Consider the following 16,744-nt stretch of genomic DNA (forward strand, 5'->3'; position numbering starts at 1 on the left):
TTTTGCACATTCACAGTACTGTGCAGCCACCACCTCTCTCTGGTTCCAAACCTTTTTCATCCAGCATAAAACCTCTTCCCCGTTAAACAGCTACTACCTATTCCCCGCTCCCCTTAGCCCCTAGCAACCACCAGGCTGTCTCTATGGATTTACCTGTTCTGGATATTTTATATAAATGGGATAATGTAATATGTGACCTTTTGTGTTTGGCTTCCTTCAGTTAACATACTGTTTCTGAGGTTCGTCCACGTTGGGGTGTATATCAGTAGATCATACAGTTTTAGCAACTACCCAAGATACCCAAGGTGGCGCATTGATAAAGAAGTCACTTGCCAATGCAGGAGATGTAGATGTGGGTTCGATCCCTGGGTCGGGAAGATCCCTTGGAGGAGGGCATGGCAACCCACCCCAGTATTCTTGCCTGGAGAATCCCATGGACAGAGGAGCCTGGCGAGCTACAGCCCATAGGGTCGCAAAGAGTCAAACATGACTGAGCACGCATGCAAGATACCCAAAGACAAACCTGCAGAAAAAGAGTGCTCCTTCTAGCCACTGTCATTTAAGCCCCAGTTTCTGCCAGAGGAAGGGGAATGAACTAGATTCATCATTCCCAGAATAAGCTGCATTAGAGACACCAGGGGTATGTCTTTAAAAAATACTGATTCCTGGACTCCACTTGGAGGGTTCTGTATCAGTAGGTCAGGGGTTTCTCTGGCATTGCTGATTTTCAGCTCACTGGGTGTGGGACCCCTGAACCAGGAGACCTCTCGGGGGCCATCTTGACTCTTAAACGACCTGCCTGTGATCTTAGCAGAGGCAGTTCCTCTGTGCCCAGACCTCTGTGGCTTGCGATTTCCCTGTTCACCTTCTGAGGGGAGGCGCAGGGCTTCCTCCCCGCTGCTTTTTACGGCCCCAATTAATTTATCAAGCACCAGCTACGCCCTGTGAGCTGGAGATGGGAGAGGGAAGGTTGTTCACGCCCTGGGGTGGTAGTTACAACTGACTGCACATCAAGGTTACATACTGGAAAAGCCACCCACCTACTCGCCCTCACTCCCTCCCAGACAGCATCTCCCCGGGGCCCTGTGTGCCCACTCCTGTCCGTGTGGTTTGTGGGACCCAGTGAGCAAGGCTGAGCGGAGTGAGCGGGATGTAGGAAGCTGCACCCAGAGGTTGGGCATGGGGGAATCTCAGGGGCTGAGGCCAGGAGGAAATCCCTGGGGATGGAAAAGGACTTCAGCAATCCAACAACCAGCCACACAGTGGGGAATCCAGCCTGGACACCTGTGGGTGCTATGATCACAGGGGAAGGAGAGAGGGCTACTCTGGACCTCTGGTTGCCTGCCTGGTCACTTTCCATGGACAGCTTGCTTTGACCTCTTCCCTTTTTGGGGAGGGGCCGGGAGAACGAACGCCAAGGGGAGATGGAGAGGAGGAAAGTGAGACCAGAGAGCACCATGATGTCTTTGCATTAATAAACGTGCCAGCCTGCCTGGTGGTGGACTCCGCAGCTGACTCTGCTCTTTGCTGGGGGAATATGCACATGGGGTGCGGTGGGGGTCAGCCTCAGCCAGGCCGGCGGCTCCCCGGAGAGTTACTCCTCTGACCAGGAGGTGCCCATGCTGACGTCTAGCTGAGGGAGGGCACTGAGCTGTTCGTGTGAGTTGCCTGGTGGCCCTTGGACAAGCTGTTCCTTGCCTGAGACTTTTTTCTCTCCACTGTGCTGCCCTTTTACAGTCCGCTTTTCTTTTTTTTAAAGGTGTTTCAGCAAGCTCGCCTTCTCGGCTTCCTTTGTCAGAAAGCCCTGGGATGTTCAGCTGCCTCCTCTGTGTTGCTCTTTCCCCTTCACCTCTCCTAGGATTGGTTCAGGGGCCCCGTAAATCTCATGTCCTCCGAGCAGAAAGGCTTGAGCAAGTTGTGCTCAGACCTCGAGCCCGCTCTGATCACTGTAGGCTTTGTAACCTGCACCGAGCGTTATTTGATTATGAACCTGCCTGAGGGGCTGTTGGGAGGTTGCCCCCAGTGTAGCTTTGCTGGGCTTTCTTATGCCAGACCCTGGATGAACTTAGTGATTTTTTTTTTTTTCAGGCTGCAAATCTTGATTGTACTGACGTTTGCATAAATCATCATTTATTCCCCTCTGGTTCTAAGGGTGAGGACGTTTTGGAGGGAGGCCTTTAGCCCAGATTCCCAGGGCTCCTGCGCTGGTGGGCTGCTTCTGATCTGTAGATGCTTACAGATTCTTCCCATAGGTGAGGGCCGGCAGGAGAGAAGGGGAGAGGGTGGGCTGGGAGAAGGCCTCTTCGGGTGGTGATTCCCTTAGCTGCTTTCCCCCTTGCGTATCCTGAGCTAAATAACTTACTTATTTCTCTTTTTTTCTTTGCACATCTCTGCCGATATTTGGCTGGTCTTACCTCTCTAGAGGAGAAGGAAACGGTAACCCACTCCAGTATTCTTGCCTGGAGAATCCCATGGACGGAGAAGCCTGGTAGGCTACAGTCCACGGGGTCGCAAAGAGTCGGTCACGACTGAGCGACAGAACGGAACGGAACGGAACCTCTCTAGAAGTCAAAAGGAATGTTTTGGAATGACATATTTTCCTTAAAAGAAAAAAATCTTTTCCTTTAAAGAGGCCTCATTTCACCTATTTTCCAAGAGCCTGGATCCTGGATCAAATTAGATGCAGGTGTTTAAGACCTGAAGCAGGGTGGTGAAGGATTAGCTCCTTTGTTGTTCTCTCAGCCAAGTTGGTGACACAGGTGTTTCCCTTCTCCCTGGGGACTCCTGAGAGCATCTTGAGGAGTGGGCGGGGTGGGGGTAGGAGGAAGGTAAAGGAGAAGGCGGCTGTGGGTGGTGGGGGAGGGGAGCGGAGGGTTTTCTGCTCCGACCCTTGGTGGGAAGACAGCTGGGAGGACCCATCAGCTCGGGTATGTCCTTTGCATCAGTCCAGGAGGTGGAGAGGGGGTGGGGAAGCATGCAGATGGGCTGTGCAGAGACTCCTCGGAGTCCAGAAGGTTGGTCTCTTCCATGTGCCTGAGACAAGCCACGGTTGAAGGGGCTGGTGGAATAGGCTCCTCCCAGGCATTGCTCCTGCTCCGGATTTTGGGGGCTTTGTCCTGAACGTTCACACCAGCTCTCAGAATTTTTGTGAGTGTGGTCATCAGTTGGCCGTTACCACCCAAAAGGGGTGAAATGGTGTGCCAGAATGCCAGCCCTTGAACCGCCCATCAGTGATGGGTGAAATGGGAAAAATAAGAGGAATGGAGTTAGCTTTCCATAAAGCAAAGCCTCTCATAAAAAACTTTTTTTGGTTCTGAGAGTCTGTCTGTCTGTCCTCAGTTTTCAGTGTTAAAACGTCCTTGCTTTGAACCATGACGGTGATTCTAGATGGTAGCTGTGTTGCTTGGGTGAGGGGTGGCCACATAACAGCTAAGTCTCAGGAGCTCAGTGGGATGAATGCGTTTCGTGATTATGAGAAGTTCAAGATGAGCGGAGGAACTTCTCCGTGGGGATTTGGGCTCCTTCTGTCCTATGGCCCCATTCTTCTCTGGGACTCTGGGGTCCTAAATGCATCCTGCACGTAGGGAGGGAAAACGGGGCCATGTGGGCGCCACGCCCCATCATAAGCCCTGGGCAACAGTCTGCTGTGTCCTCAGGAGATCCAGAGACCAGCCAGCCATGCCCTTGGCACAGGGGCTGTTTTGTTTTGTCCTTACCTGGCCAAATAGAGGTGGCCGACCAGCCCTCTGCTGGCCTGCCCAGTTCATTTGCATTTTACTAGTTTACAAGATCCGGAAGCCTGGAAACTACTGTATGCAATAAGCCAAAGGTCATTTCTGTGGAGTCCTGGAAAATACTTCCTTACTTGGAATACTTCATAACTGACTAAATAAAGCTGATGTTTTTCCTTTGTTCTTCCTTGTTACAAGCTAAGCATAAGCAACATCACCTGTAGGCCAGAGAGAACCAGTCTGGACGGGGTTTGGCAAGCATGTGGTCTTTCTGGCTTGTGCCCCTTTTTTAAAATGAGGAAAGTGCTTCAGTGTTTTGATTTCAAATCTGACAAGTGCATGTCCCATGTGTGGACTAAGGATAAGAGGAACCAGAGGTTGATTTCACAAAGGACAAAAATAACCCAAGTAATTAGTTATGCCAATGAGAGCCTGAGAGGATGATTTTTTTTTTTTTTTTTTGCAATCTGGCTAATACCAAATAACAGAGGACTAGTGTTTCTTCTTTGGGAAGTGAATCTGGTGGAGTCAGCAGAGGGGGAAATACAGGCCATCCTGGCCCCATGCTCCAGGTGTAAGCATCTTAGGCATTTCTGAGTTACAGTTGTGGAGAGAGAGTCTTGCTTTATTATTATTTTTTTTTCCTTTTCCTTATGGGCCATGCCGTGTGGCTTGCAGGGTCTTAGGTCCCTGACCAGGGATTGAATCTGTACCCCTTGCTGTGGAAGCATGGAGTCTGAACCATTGTTTTTTTTATTTGTTCAATTACTAGGTCATGTCCAACTCTTTGCGACCCTGTGGACTTCAGCACGCCAGGCTTCCCTGTCCTCTGCCATCTCCTGGAGTTTGCTCAAACTCATGTCCTTAGAGTCGGTGATGCCATCCAACCATCTCGTCCTCTGTCATTCCCTTCTCCTCCTGCCTTCCATCTTTCCCAGCATCAGGGTCTTTTCCAGGCTCTTTGCGTCAGGTGGCCAAAGTATTGAAGCGTCAACTTCAGCATTGGTCCTTCCAGTGAATATTCAGGGTTGATTTCCTTTAGGAGTGACTGTTTGGACCACCAGGGAAGTCCTGAGAGTCTTGCTTTGAATGGTGATGGCTGTCACTCATCCTGGGTCCTAATTCCTCTGTTGGTTTGATCTCTTTCAGGTTAGTCTCAATGATTCCCACAATCAGATGGTGGTCCACTGGGCCGGCGAGAAGAGCAATGTCATCGTGGCCTTGGCCCGGGACAGCCTGGCGCTGGCAAAGCCCAAGAGCAGTGATGTGAGTATTGTTGTTGCTCTGGCTGTCCCTCTGTGGTGCCAGGACTTCTGTTTCTCCTCTACTGGGGTTATTATCATGCCAGGCAAAATATCGAGTAATGGAGGAATCTGGAAAATCATATATAACCCTTATTTGCTGAACTCTGGGTTGCAGTGAGGCCCATGTGGTGTGCAATGGTAGGGTGTGCTTGGGGGCTTTCCAGGTGACTCAGCAGTAAGAGTCTGCCTGCCCATGCAGGAGACCTGGGGTTTGATCCCTTGGTGGGGAAGATCTCCTGGAGAAGGAGATGCAACCACTCCAGTATTCTTGCCTGGAGAATCTCATGCACAGAGGAGCCTGGGGGCTACAGTCCACAGGGTCATAAAGTCAAATACGGCTTAGCAACTAAACAACAACAAAAGCAAGGGTGTGATCTGGATCATGCATCTGCTCAGCAGAATGCCAAAAGTGTGTTCTTCTGCAAAGCTGCCCGACTGCAACCGAGCCCAGTGGAATCGAATTGGGCTTTCCTTGGTGCTGATCTCTGCTAACTCGTTACAGTTGGGCGAGTCCTTCAGTCTGAATTGCTCATCCTCTTAATTTCCACAGCTGGCTCTTTACAATGTTTAATCGTCTAGGTGCTTTGAAAACTTTAGACCAAGGATCACACACTCAAAGACCTGTGATAGGGGCCTCATAGCTAAGGGTCAGGGGTGAAGCTGCCCCCAGGTTTACACCACCCTTTACCTCCGAGAGGAAGAAGAGTCTCTCCCGTTATTCTTGAAGTCTGCGGCCTTCTGGGACGTTGTTTCATTCTCCCACTTTCTGTAGAGATGCAGGTTCCAGAAACAGTCTCCTGTATTGATTTGAACATGGTGTGTGGTGATGGATGCTTGCTTCTTGGTCTCAGTTTATGAGAGACTCTGGAAAGTGGGAGGGACTTTGAGCTTCTGGGCTGTTGTTATCAGCTCTCAGCTCTGGTTGCCATGCGGCTGGATTTGATTTTTCAAGAGAAATTCAGAGGTGAGGGTTTTTTTTTTTTTTCAGAGGTGGGGATTTTTACGGGAAACTGCTGAGTCTTACAAGTTGGCAGCTGACATATAGTTTTTATAAACCCTGTGTGGGCCAAGTAAAACTTATATGAGGACCAGAGTGAGCCCTTGGGTCCGGTCTGTAGCCCCTGCTCCAGACACCCCTGCCCCCCCACCACCACCTGGGGGGAAGAGAAACAGGGCCTGTCTTGGGTCAGGGTCTGATGTGGTCACAGGGTGAGGCTGTGGACAGAAAACCCCACTGTGGAGCTTAGGTCACTCTGCACTCAGGCCAGAGAAAAACTCCTGAAGAATTTGCCAGCCCTGTCCCATCAGCCCAGTGGACACGTTTGTAATTCTGGAGCCTGGATTTGGTCTCTGAGGCCCCTTGTTCTGTGTCCACCATCTGGGTTTGATGTGCTCCAAGGTTGGGGACCAGAGGTGCCCCAAGGACTGTTTTCTAGTGGGTCAAATAGGGGCAGCCACAGATGGAGGGGCAGACGAAGGACTGGCCATAACGATGTGTAACTTGGCTCAGGGTGGGTGCCCAACAGTGGTAGTGGGAAACCACTGCAGCTGACAGCTGGTCTGGGTGCAGTGATGTGGGGCAGGGCTGAGCCTTTTCGGGGCTGTGAGGTTGGCCAAGTTATAGATTCAGTCAGGGTTGGCAAGCACAGACAGCAGTGTATCAATGACAGTTGGCCCGAGAGAGTTTTAGCCCGCTGTGTTCAGCATTGTCACCGTCTGGCGGCATCTCTTTTAAGCACAGGCGGCAGCTTTCTGCCCTACTGTGTTGAGAAATCCTCCTTAGGGTATTTATTTTAAGAATTCTTTGTCCAGATGGTATTTCTGTTAAGATAGGTGAAGACCTATCTTTCTACTGTTTTGCTGGACAAACAGGAGCCCAGAGGCATTTATTGATTTGATGGGGTCCCTTAGCATGTGTGTGGGAGGGTTGGGGCTACGACCCCATCATGTACTCAGTGTGTGAGAATGTAATGTAGCCAGGGTGACCAGCATTGGCTTTAGCATTGAAAGACCTACATCCTGGGACCCTCCTCAGTCATGGATGAGCCAACCTAATGGAGAAGGAAATGTCAACCCACTCGGTGTCCTTGCCTGGGAAATCCCATGGACAGAGGGAGCCCTGCCTGGAAAATCCCACGGACAGAGGGAGCCTCAAGGGCTACAGTCCATGGAGTTACAAAAGAGTTGGACACGACTTAGTGTCAAAAACATCTGAACCTGTTTCTCACTCTGCCTAAGTATTGGGTGATTCTTACTAAGGATTGATTGAACATTTGAAACAAGAACCTATTCTGGAATGAAGTATACACTAAGATTAAGTGGGAAGGAAACTTCATGCTTGGAGATAATAAATCAGGATGGCAGAGATTTCTCTCATCAGTATATCAGCTGCATTAAAGAATTGGCAGATGAAACTGAGATGTTCTGATGTGAAAAGTTAATTCAAAAATAAATTCTGACTCAGAGGCAGGAGTGGGTGGTGCCAGAGTAGTAACAATCTAAATTTTCCCTAAAGACTGGAAACATGGTTCCCAGGGCCCCATCAGCATCCGGAAGGTAAAGGACGTATACAGATCAGGAGCTGTGGGAGTGTTGGAGAATGGCCAACTCATACATATTCAGTGTATAAAAAAGGGATGATCTGGAAGTTGGAATCCCAGAAGATTTGCTCTTAAGCAGAAAAAACCAAAATAATATCCTGGTGAACTTGTGGCCAGTGATTCTGTGAAGCACGGCTCCTGCAGGACCCTTCTTTTCCTTGAATAAGTCTGGAGATGAAAGAAAATCGTAGGTGTTGTTTTCCATGATTGTCCCTGCCTCTCATTTCTGCATTCTTCTGACCTATTTTACCAAATACCCGCCAGTTGCCAAAGAATTTGACCAAATTCTTTGACCAAAGAAGTTTCCAGAGATATTGTCCACTAGAAGATTGGAATCACCCAGCGCAGGCATCAGGAATGGTGGGGATCACTGCGCTTGTACCCAGAGTTGTGTGGCATTGCGGTTGCTGCTCCTGGGGACTGGCCGGGGAGCAGGGCCTTCACTTGCCAACAGAGCAGAACTTGGTAGCCTATGGGAGCCTGTGTCTAGCTGAGCCCCGGCCCTGAGAACTGAGCGCATGGCTTTGAATCCTGGCTCTACCATTCATCAGCTGTCTGACCTTCAGCCAAACCCTTCACTTCCCCTTGGTTTTCTCATCCATCAATGAGAAATCTTGTGATTTCGTCCTTGTGACATCTTGCTCCCCAAAGGGTGGTATGCTGATCGGCAGTATGGGGATTTTCTGGAGGGTGGTTGGAAATGCAGAATCTCAATTCTCACCCTGGGACTTCCTGAATCTGAGGTTTGCATTTTGACCTGTATCCTGCGGGGTGGTTTGTAGGCATGTTTGAGAGGCACTGGTGTCAAATACTTAGAACGGCACCAGACATGGAGATGTTTCTTCCCCTCCCCTTCCCTTTTCCACTCTTCTCTTTCCTCTCTTCCTTTTTATTATATAGTTTTGATGTATACGAGAAATAATGTAAAAACGTTCATCTCAAAGGACCATCTTTATAGGTAAGACTGATTTAACTAGCAACTTTTGGCAGTTTAGAAACTAATTATGGAATTGAGAGCTACAGACTACTATATATAAAGTAAAAAAGCCACAGAGGTATATTGCCCAGCACATGGAAATGTTGCCATTATTTTGTAATAACTTTACATGGAATATAATCTATACAAATAAGGAATCACTATGTTCTCCACCAGAAACTAGTATAATACTGTAGATCAACTATACTTCAATTGGAAAAGAAAAAACCCCTCCTTGCTTTAATTCTTAGGGAATTTTGTCCCCTCAAGGCCAGAGAGGATGAATTAGGGCAGAAACCTGGGTCTGGATGCAAAACAAACTGCAGAAGCACAGGGTGAGTGAGCCTCAGCAGTTTGCCCTCCAACACCTGGAGCTCATTGTGAGCAGTGAGCCAGGCAGCAGCCTAGGGCCGCCATGAGGAAAAGGCCCCCCAACCCAGAATGAACCAACGGGGGTGCAGTGTGGATGCTGTGAGGCCATCAACCTGCTTGGTCTTCTTATCCAAACAACTGGCAGAGGTCCTTCCAGGGGTCCTTCTCCTGGGAGGAAGGCAGATAGCTGTGCATGGCCCCGAGCTTACATTTGCCCTATTGATTCATTGATCAAATAGGAATGAGAATTGTGAGGATAGGATCAAAATACCATGTTGGAATTGTTTAGCCTGGAGGAAGGTTGATGAGCAGTTTGAGAGCCGCAGGCATAGCAAGGACCCTCACATTCCCAGTCGTAACTTCTGTTTAGTAAAAGCCCAAAGGGATAGGGTTTGCTTACGACAGGAATGTTAAGGAGGGGCTTTTTGATCGGGAGGGTGGTTGCACCTCCACCACCAGTGGGAGGTGTGTCGGGGAATCCAGGGAAGACCCTGTGTTTCATTCGAGGTGGTGTTTCTCCCTTCATTCAGTCCACTGCCTGGGCTGTAGCTTTTCTTCCTGTTGAGCAAAGAGACAGTGGAGGATGTTCACCCAGAAGGCTGACTTGTGAGCGTGGAAGGTCAGCGGGGCTTGGGCTAGGAGGAACCTGTCCTGGTTTTGTCCCTTTCAAGCAGCTTGACCTTGGACTCGCAGTTCATTTCTCGGAGTCTTAGATTATGTTATCTGTTATATAAGGAAGTAGCCGTTCTCTTGGTCACTTAAGGATCCATTCATTTCACTCTTGTTCATTTATGGAGCACATGTGTTTACTCATGCTGTGGTTTATAATGACGCTTATTTATTCCCGAAGTCTTCCCTGAGCACCTGCTATGTTCCAGGTCCATGGAGGGCAGGAAAGAGACTCCTTCAACAGGGTTTTGAAAGATGCAGAGAGATGATGTATACAAAAGAGTGTGCATGTGTGCGTGCTCAGTCACTTCAGGCGTGTCTGACTCTTTGCAACCCCACGAACTGTAGACTGTCAGGCTCCTCTGTGCATGGGATTCTCCAGGAATAATACTGGAGTGGGTTGCCATGCCCTCCTCCAGGCGATCTTCTTGACCCAGGGATCAAATCCGCGTCCCCTTTGTCTCTTGCGTTGCAGGTAGATTCTTCACCCACTGAGCCACCTAGGAAGCTCATACAAAAGAGTGTTGTTACTGAAAAATGCTGCCCTGATATGAACTCATTATTACACTGGTGTCTATTGAGAAGGTGACTCGGAGTGGATTTTCCATTTAGGGGATGCTAGGGCTAGAAGTGGCCCGAGCTCCCTTTTGGAGAAGCTGTCAGTTTGCTCTGTGTGACTTTGAGTGTCAGAAGAGACTTCTTTCTGTTCTCGGCCTGGAGGGTAGAAGTGAGAAAGTACTGCTTTCTTCCATCCTCTCAGGTGATCTGTGAGCTCTCAAGCTGCTGACTTTCAGAAGCTGTTTTTGTGGCAGCCTCTTACTGTGTGTTTAGTAGCTGGGATCATGTGCTGTATTTAAGCGTGTGTGTTTGTAACAGGGATTCTTCAGATACTGGCAGAGACTCTTTCTGTGCTCTTCCAACCTCGACATCTAATAAATATTAACGACCCACATGTGCGCTCAATTTTCTTTGCACAAACCTCGTGTCGTTCATTGTTTACTGGGGTCATTGTTCGCAAGCAGTGACGTGTTCACATGCCCGTGGTGTGAAGGGCTGTGTCTTTGTTTGCCTGATGTCTAGCACAGGGCCTGGCTCATGTGAAGCACTCAGGAATGTGTTGCTGCTGAAGTCAATGGGATTCATCCCGAGTTCCCATTCCTTCCTGGGCCTCACCCGTCTTTTATCTTTAATGCTTTCCCCAATTCTAAGTCAGTGTTGTTAGTATTATCTTCATCTGTCAGGCTCCTTTTTAACCCACTGATTATATTAATTTCACAGTGAATGGGGTAGGAAAGTCTAGGGTCAGAATATCTGACAGCTTCCATTTCTTCCGTTTGTTTCTGGAGGTGGGACGGCTATCAGGTTTCTGGCTTTAGAGGCATGCAGCCCGGGTCAGGATGCCACACTGCTACTTACTTTGTTACTTTGGCAAGTGACTCATCAGGCCCTGTTGCCCTGTCTGTAAGATGGTTTTAATAATTGCGGTTGCTGTGTAGGGTGGGGGCGAGAGCTCTCTGAGCTCATCATGTGAAGAGGGTGGTGCACGAGTTACCCTTCTGTTTCATACCTGTGGTTACCGGGGAGTCGGAAACGTGGAAGCAGCAGAGAAATAAATACCATTGGCACCTGCACAGACCTGGCTGCTAGTTCCCTAAACTCAGAATCAGTCCCCTGTGTATAAGGTCAGAAGACATGGGTGCTGGAGGTGGGGTTCTGGGACCCTGTATGCAGCCTCCATGTGTGTTTAGTCACTTAGCATTGCGCTCTTTTTTCTTTTTAATCTCTGGGGCTACTCTGTGAAAACCTATGAAGGTGTTTTTTTTTTTTTTTTAATCTTCTGGAATGCTGTAAGGACAGAACTTCCCAGCGGAGGGATGAGAATTAGATTACCTTTTGGGGACATTTCAACAGATGGCAAAACAAATTCTCAATCCCTTCCCCTCAGTCAACCACATTCTCTGGGCTGGGCCTCTGGATGTAATTTGTTAAAACACTCAGCCTGGCCATGGTGAGGAGCTTATCATGGTTTCTGTCCACACGTCTCCCCTCCGGGGAATCATCGTGGCCTCAGAAAAGAGGCCACCAGCTCGGGGACAGACGCAGAGGTCATCTGCTGCTTCTCTGTGGGTTTTCATGGTGTCTGGGACCCATCAGGACCCGTGTGCAGGATGCTGGGGGGTGTATTCGCAAGCGGAGGCAGAGAGAACCACCCTTCTGCACATCTCTCACTGATCCTTTTCTTCCTTCTCACCTCCTTCTTCCAGGTGTATGTGTCCTACGACTATGGAAGGTCATTCAAGAGAATCTCAGAGAAGCTGAACTTTGGTGAGGGGAACAGCAGCGAAGCTGTGATTTCCCAGTTCTACCACAGCCCTGCGGACAACAAGCGTGTAAGGATGTCACCCCTTGTGACTGTGTAGGGCTGTCTTTGGGGGCCATGGCTGAGCTAGAGGTGGGCTGGGAGATGGGACTCTTGGGGCATCTTTGCAATGTGACTGGTGTCTGAGGACTGTTTTTCTGCTCACCTGGGAGTCAGTGACAGAATGTCACTCACAGGGCGGGACCATGCATAATCAAGCAGGCCGGGTTCCTGGCCAGGCAGGATTTCTAGACAAACAATGGCAGGTTAAAGCACAGAAAATCTGCCAGCTGCCAAATAAATTGCCTGACTCATAGGTGGCTAAAGCCCAGATCCACCGGGCCTTGCGCTGAGGTCTAATCTCGGTCTTCCAGGGTTGCTGCCAAAGTCTTGGTTTTATGGGCATCACTAGTGTGTGTGCACTGCCTTCCCTCCAACCTGTACTGAGTCTAGAAAGGAAAACCAGGGCAGCTGATACTGCCGGCGCTCCTGATTTGTTTTCCCAGCTGGCTGGCCTGGGGCTGTGGTTCTACAGTGGTAGCCAGGCAATTTGGTTTGCAGGAAGCCTTGACTTGAGACTGCTTTGGGCCCCAGGAAGGAACGGCGGTGGGGGGCGGGTGGTGGTGTGCAGGAGTCAGGCAGCCTTCTGGTTAGGTAGCTTCAGCTCGCAGACTTGTATGTGGCTGCTTTCTTCCCCACTCTAGTGATCCTCCACTCATTCCCAGGATAGGATGGATGGCTGCTTCAAAGGATGCTGAAAAACTAGCCCCTTAGCAGCAAAAGTGCAGGAGTGGGTAACTGCTGCTCTTTGCTCATCCAGGAAGGAAGGAGAGTGAGAAATCCACAGGGTCCTCTGACCAGGTCCCCTCCCCTGCACCGCCCCCCCCTCCCCCCAGCGCTGGCTTCTCAGGTTGCCTGTGGTCTGTGAGCAGGGGCTGTATTCAAAATATTTAGCCACTGGAAGGGCACTGACCAATCAGAACAGACTGGATCTGAAGGGAGCTGGGTCCTGAAGGCCACCCTGCTGAGCCAGGCATTAACCTTTCTGTTGCTGGATTGTGGGCAAGTCCTGCGGAAGGGGCCAGGCCACTGGGACTTTAGATGGGGTCTCTCATGGGTTTAAATTGGCTGTTTACTAACAGAAGCAATTGTGTTTTTGTTTATTTAATTTCTTTTTTAAATTGAATTTTAGTTGATTTACAGTTTGTTGTGCTAATCTCAACTCAAACCCTCTGCATGACAGCAAGAAGCAATTGTGTTTTTATTTTATTTTTAAAAATTGAAGTATACTTGATTTACAGTGTTAATCTCTGCTGTATAGCAAGAAGCAATTTTTTTAAAACATTTTTTTGATGTGGATTATTTTTAAAGTCTTTGTTGAATTTGGTTGTAATATTGCTGCTGTTTTCTGTTTTCGTTTCTTGGCTACAAGGCATGTGGGATCTTAACTCCCTGACCAGGGATCAAACCCACAACCCCTGCATTGAAAGTGTGGAGTCTTAGCCACTGGACCTCCAAGGAAGTCACAGCAGTTGTTGTTTTTTAACAACTTGAATAGTTATTACTGGTACCCACTAGTTGATATCAGCCTTGCCTACTGATCCTTACATTGCAGGCAGATTCTTTACCATCTTAGCCATCCAGGGAAGCCTCCTGCATGATGATCTCAAAGTTGAGGGGCAGTTAGGACACATGCCCCTCTAACCTGACTCCAGGGTGACAGAGCAGTTTTCCCCTCTGTGGAGAAAAGCACAGAAAGGTGTTGAAGGGAGTTGGCTCTCTGTGCCCTGCCCCCACTGCACTGGGGCCAGGCAGGCCAGGGGTTGCGGATTCCCAGTACCTCGAGTGATTCCAGCTCCTTTCCCTGGACGCATCTCCTGTGGATCCATCTGTGTGTCCCCCGCCTCTCAAGAATCATACAACACTTGGAATAATCTCTTTGAGAGGTTGTGTGTATCTAGTATTGTTATTACTGTTATTACTACACATTGTCTCAAAGTTGTTTTTGTTTAGTCACTAAGTCGTGTCTCTTTGCGATCCTGTGGACTGTAGCCCACCAGGCTCCTCGGTCCATGGGATTTCCCAGGCAAGAGTACTGGAGTGGGTTGCCATTTCCTTCTCCAGGGGATCTTCCTGGACCAGGGATTGAACCTGTGTCTCCTGCATTGGCAGGCAGATTCTTTACCACTGAATCACCGGGGAAGTGTTAGTGTGTATTAGTTATTCAGTCGTGTCCGACTCCTTGTGACCCCATGGACTGTAGCCCACCAGGCTCCTCGGTCTGTGCAATTCTCCAGGCAAGAAGACTGGAGTGGGTTGCCATTTCCTTCCTAAGGGGATCTTCCTGACCCAGGGATCGAACCCAGGTCCCGCATTGCAGACTCTTTACCATCTGAGCCACCAGGGGAGCTGTGTCCCAAAATTAAGCCTTGCTGAAGTTGTGGCCTGGAAGCTGCCTGGTTGTCCCCGTAGAGTCTCTGTTTTCAGCCCCATCTCGTCCCCTCAGCCGCAGGGCGCAGCCGTCTGTGAGCAGGCTCGTCCCCCTTCCTGCTTGTCTCAGGCTGTGGTGAGCAGCTGCCTAGTCCGCCCATTGGAAGAGTCAGAAGGCAGGAGAGACTGTGGGCTTGTGGGGTGGGGTGTTGGGGTTAGTGCAGGAATGGGATCTGGGGCTTTTGGAGCAGAAGGAGCAGGGCAGGGCTCAGAGCCTTGGGGCGAGACGGGAGGAGAACCCGGGGGATGGTTGTAGTGAAGGAGCTCCAGGGGCTGGCGGGTGAGGTGCGAGCAGGGGGCTCGCAACCTCAGAGCTGTCTCCTGAAGGGCAGGGCTGCTTAGACTTCCTGGGGCTGAGCTGGGGATGGTTCGGAGTTGGTGTGGAGGACTTGTTGGCGGTTGGACCTGTGGCTTGGAGCAGGCTCAGTGAGGTTAGGCATGGGGTTCCTGATTGCCCAGAGGAGGCTGTTACCCCTCCTCAAGCCTCTCAGGGAGGAAGTGACTCTAACTGTGCTGATGACTTTACTTACTTTTGCCTTTGTGCCTTGGAAGGCAGATTGCCCCCTCCAGACCTGCCCCTTCCTGAGAAACATCCCCCAGGTCTAAGTGCTTTGCTCCCCCCACCCCTCAACCCCCGAAAGGTGCTGGGTCCTGGCAAGTCACCTGTGCACAAATGTTTTCACTGTGGCTTCCATGGAGGGCAATTGAAAATAGTTGAAATGACTGTTAACAGCTGCTGCTGCTGCTGCTGGTAAGTTGCTTCAGTCGTGTTCGACTCTGTGCGACCCTATAGACGGCAGCCCACCAGGCTCCTCCATCCCTGGGATTCTCCAGGCAAGAACACTGGAGTGGGTTTAACAGCTGCTAGGAGAGGTCAAGATGTCACGAAAGGGAACACGAAAGTCTGGTGGGGGGCGGGGCGTGGCCTGCAGAAGGGGAAAGATGGTGTGCTTTAGGCAAATGGAGTGGCTGTGGGGTCATGTGAGAGTTTGGGTCTATTTTCAAACCGGCCTGCCGTCCCACTTCCTTCTTCGTGGTCCCGTGTGCTGACGCCTGGACCAGCGTGTGGCTCTGACCACCTGGCAGTTCCATCAGCTTCTTGAGGAACCCGAGACCAGTCAGCAGTGTCCAGATGTGTCTGGGCTCTTTTAAGGTCACTGGACGTGCAGTCGGGTTTCTCAGCCTCCGCTGATGTGAGAGCGGGTCCTGTGTTTATCCGGAGGGTGGTCCTGGGGGAGATGGTGAACCGTGCTCTCTCTTTCCCTTGGTTCCCTCCTCCAGGGGGTATGTCCCTTCACTGCCTCCTCTGACTGTGCTCTTGGATTCTCCACTCAGAACCAGAGAGAGTCACTTATACTGACACGGAGATGAATTCTGTACTGTCTTTTGTTTTCTTTCTGGAGGTCTTTGTATTTTAGGAGAAAGTGTAACTTTAAGCTAAAGGATGAAGCACCTCTGGAACATTAAGTGATTGCGACAGACTAGGAGGTGAGAATGCTCCTGAAGTTGCCCAGCTCAGGAAGCACTTACCTTGTAGGTCAACTCTGCTGGCCTGTCCATGGGGTCACCTGAGCAGACCTGACAGCCAGGCAGTCCCAGGACTGAAAGCAGAGTAGGACATTCTGTGCACACATGATAAGGTTACTTCGTAGTAGGAGGCACGCGTGCCTAAGGGCAGAATGGAAGCTGCTGGTCACTAGAGCTGGGGATCGAGTGAGTTTGGGCCAGAGACGTGAAGGCTTCGCGGGTGCTTGGGATTAGGCCTGGAGCCTCAGAGATGGGCACGATTTCTGTAGCTGCAGCAGGGCTGGTGGGAGCTCTTGGGGAGGAGAAGGACATGGGCAGAGGCTTCAGGATGCCAAATGTGGTTTCTCTGCAGGTGGGGAGGGGAGAGTTTGCACTGAATGGACTCGTGATGTCGTTGGGGCCCCATCTGAAGAGGGAGGAGCTTGCTTTCTGCCCGGAGGACTGGAGGGAGCCATGGAAGGGTCCGAGGTGGGGAATTACTGTGAATACTGTCTCTTAGGAACATGTGTCTGCCGACAGCTGCAGGATGGTCTGGAAGGGCAAGAGTAGAGAAGGGTCAGCAAGGGAGCCCATGGCTGGCCTAGGCATGACGTTGCCCAGTCGTCTGACCAAACCTGGGATCACCCTCTAAGTGTCTCACTCTCTGCTGGTCCTGGAAGCCAGGAGAGTGAATAAAACTCAGTGCTGACCCCCCGTTTCCTCGGAGTGTCTAGTGG

The 16,744-nt window shown here is 50.2% G+C and overlaps 1 protein-coding gene across 2 annotated transcripts in view; it reads left to right on the top strand.

The window, feature by feature from the left end:
- The window catches only part of SORL1 (sortilin related receptor 1), a 200,936-nt gene that overhangs the window by 13,790 nt on the left and 170,402 nt on the right, over window positions 1-16,744 (top strand). For both annotated transcript variants that reach the window (XM_088843032.1, XM_055423238.2), the window contains exons 2-3: window positions 4,881-4,997; window positions 11,917-12,042. In XM_088843032.1, the coding sequence (XP_088699158.1) occupies window positions 4,881-4,997; window positions 11,917-12,042 (243 nt within the window). The remainder of the gene's footprint in view (window positions 1-4,880; window positions 4,998-11,916; window positions 12,043-16,744) is intronic.

This window comes from Moschus berezovskii, chromosome 14 (assembly GCF_049115385.1).
Source record: "Moschus berezovskii isolate FMDL1 chromosome 14, NW_MosBer_1.0, whole genome shotgun sequence".
In the NCBI taxonomy this organism is placed as follows: domain Eukaryota; kingdom Metazoa; phylum Chordata; class Mammalia; order Artiodactyla; family Moschidae; genus Moschus; species Moschus berezovskii.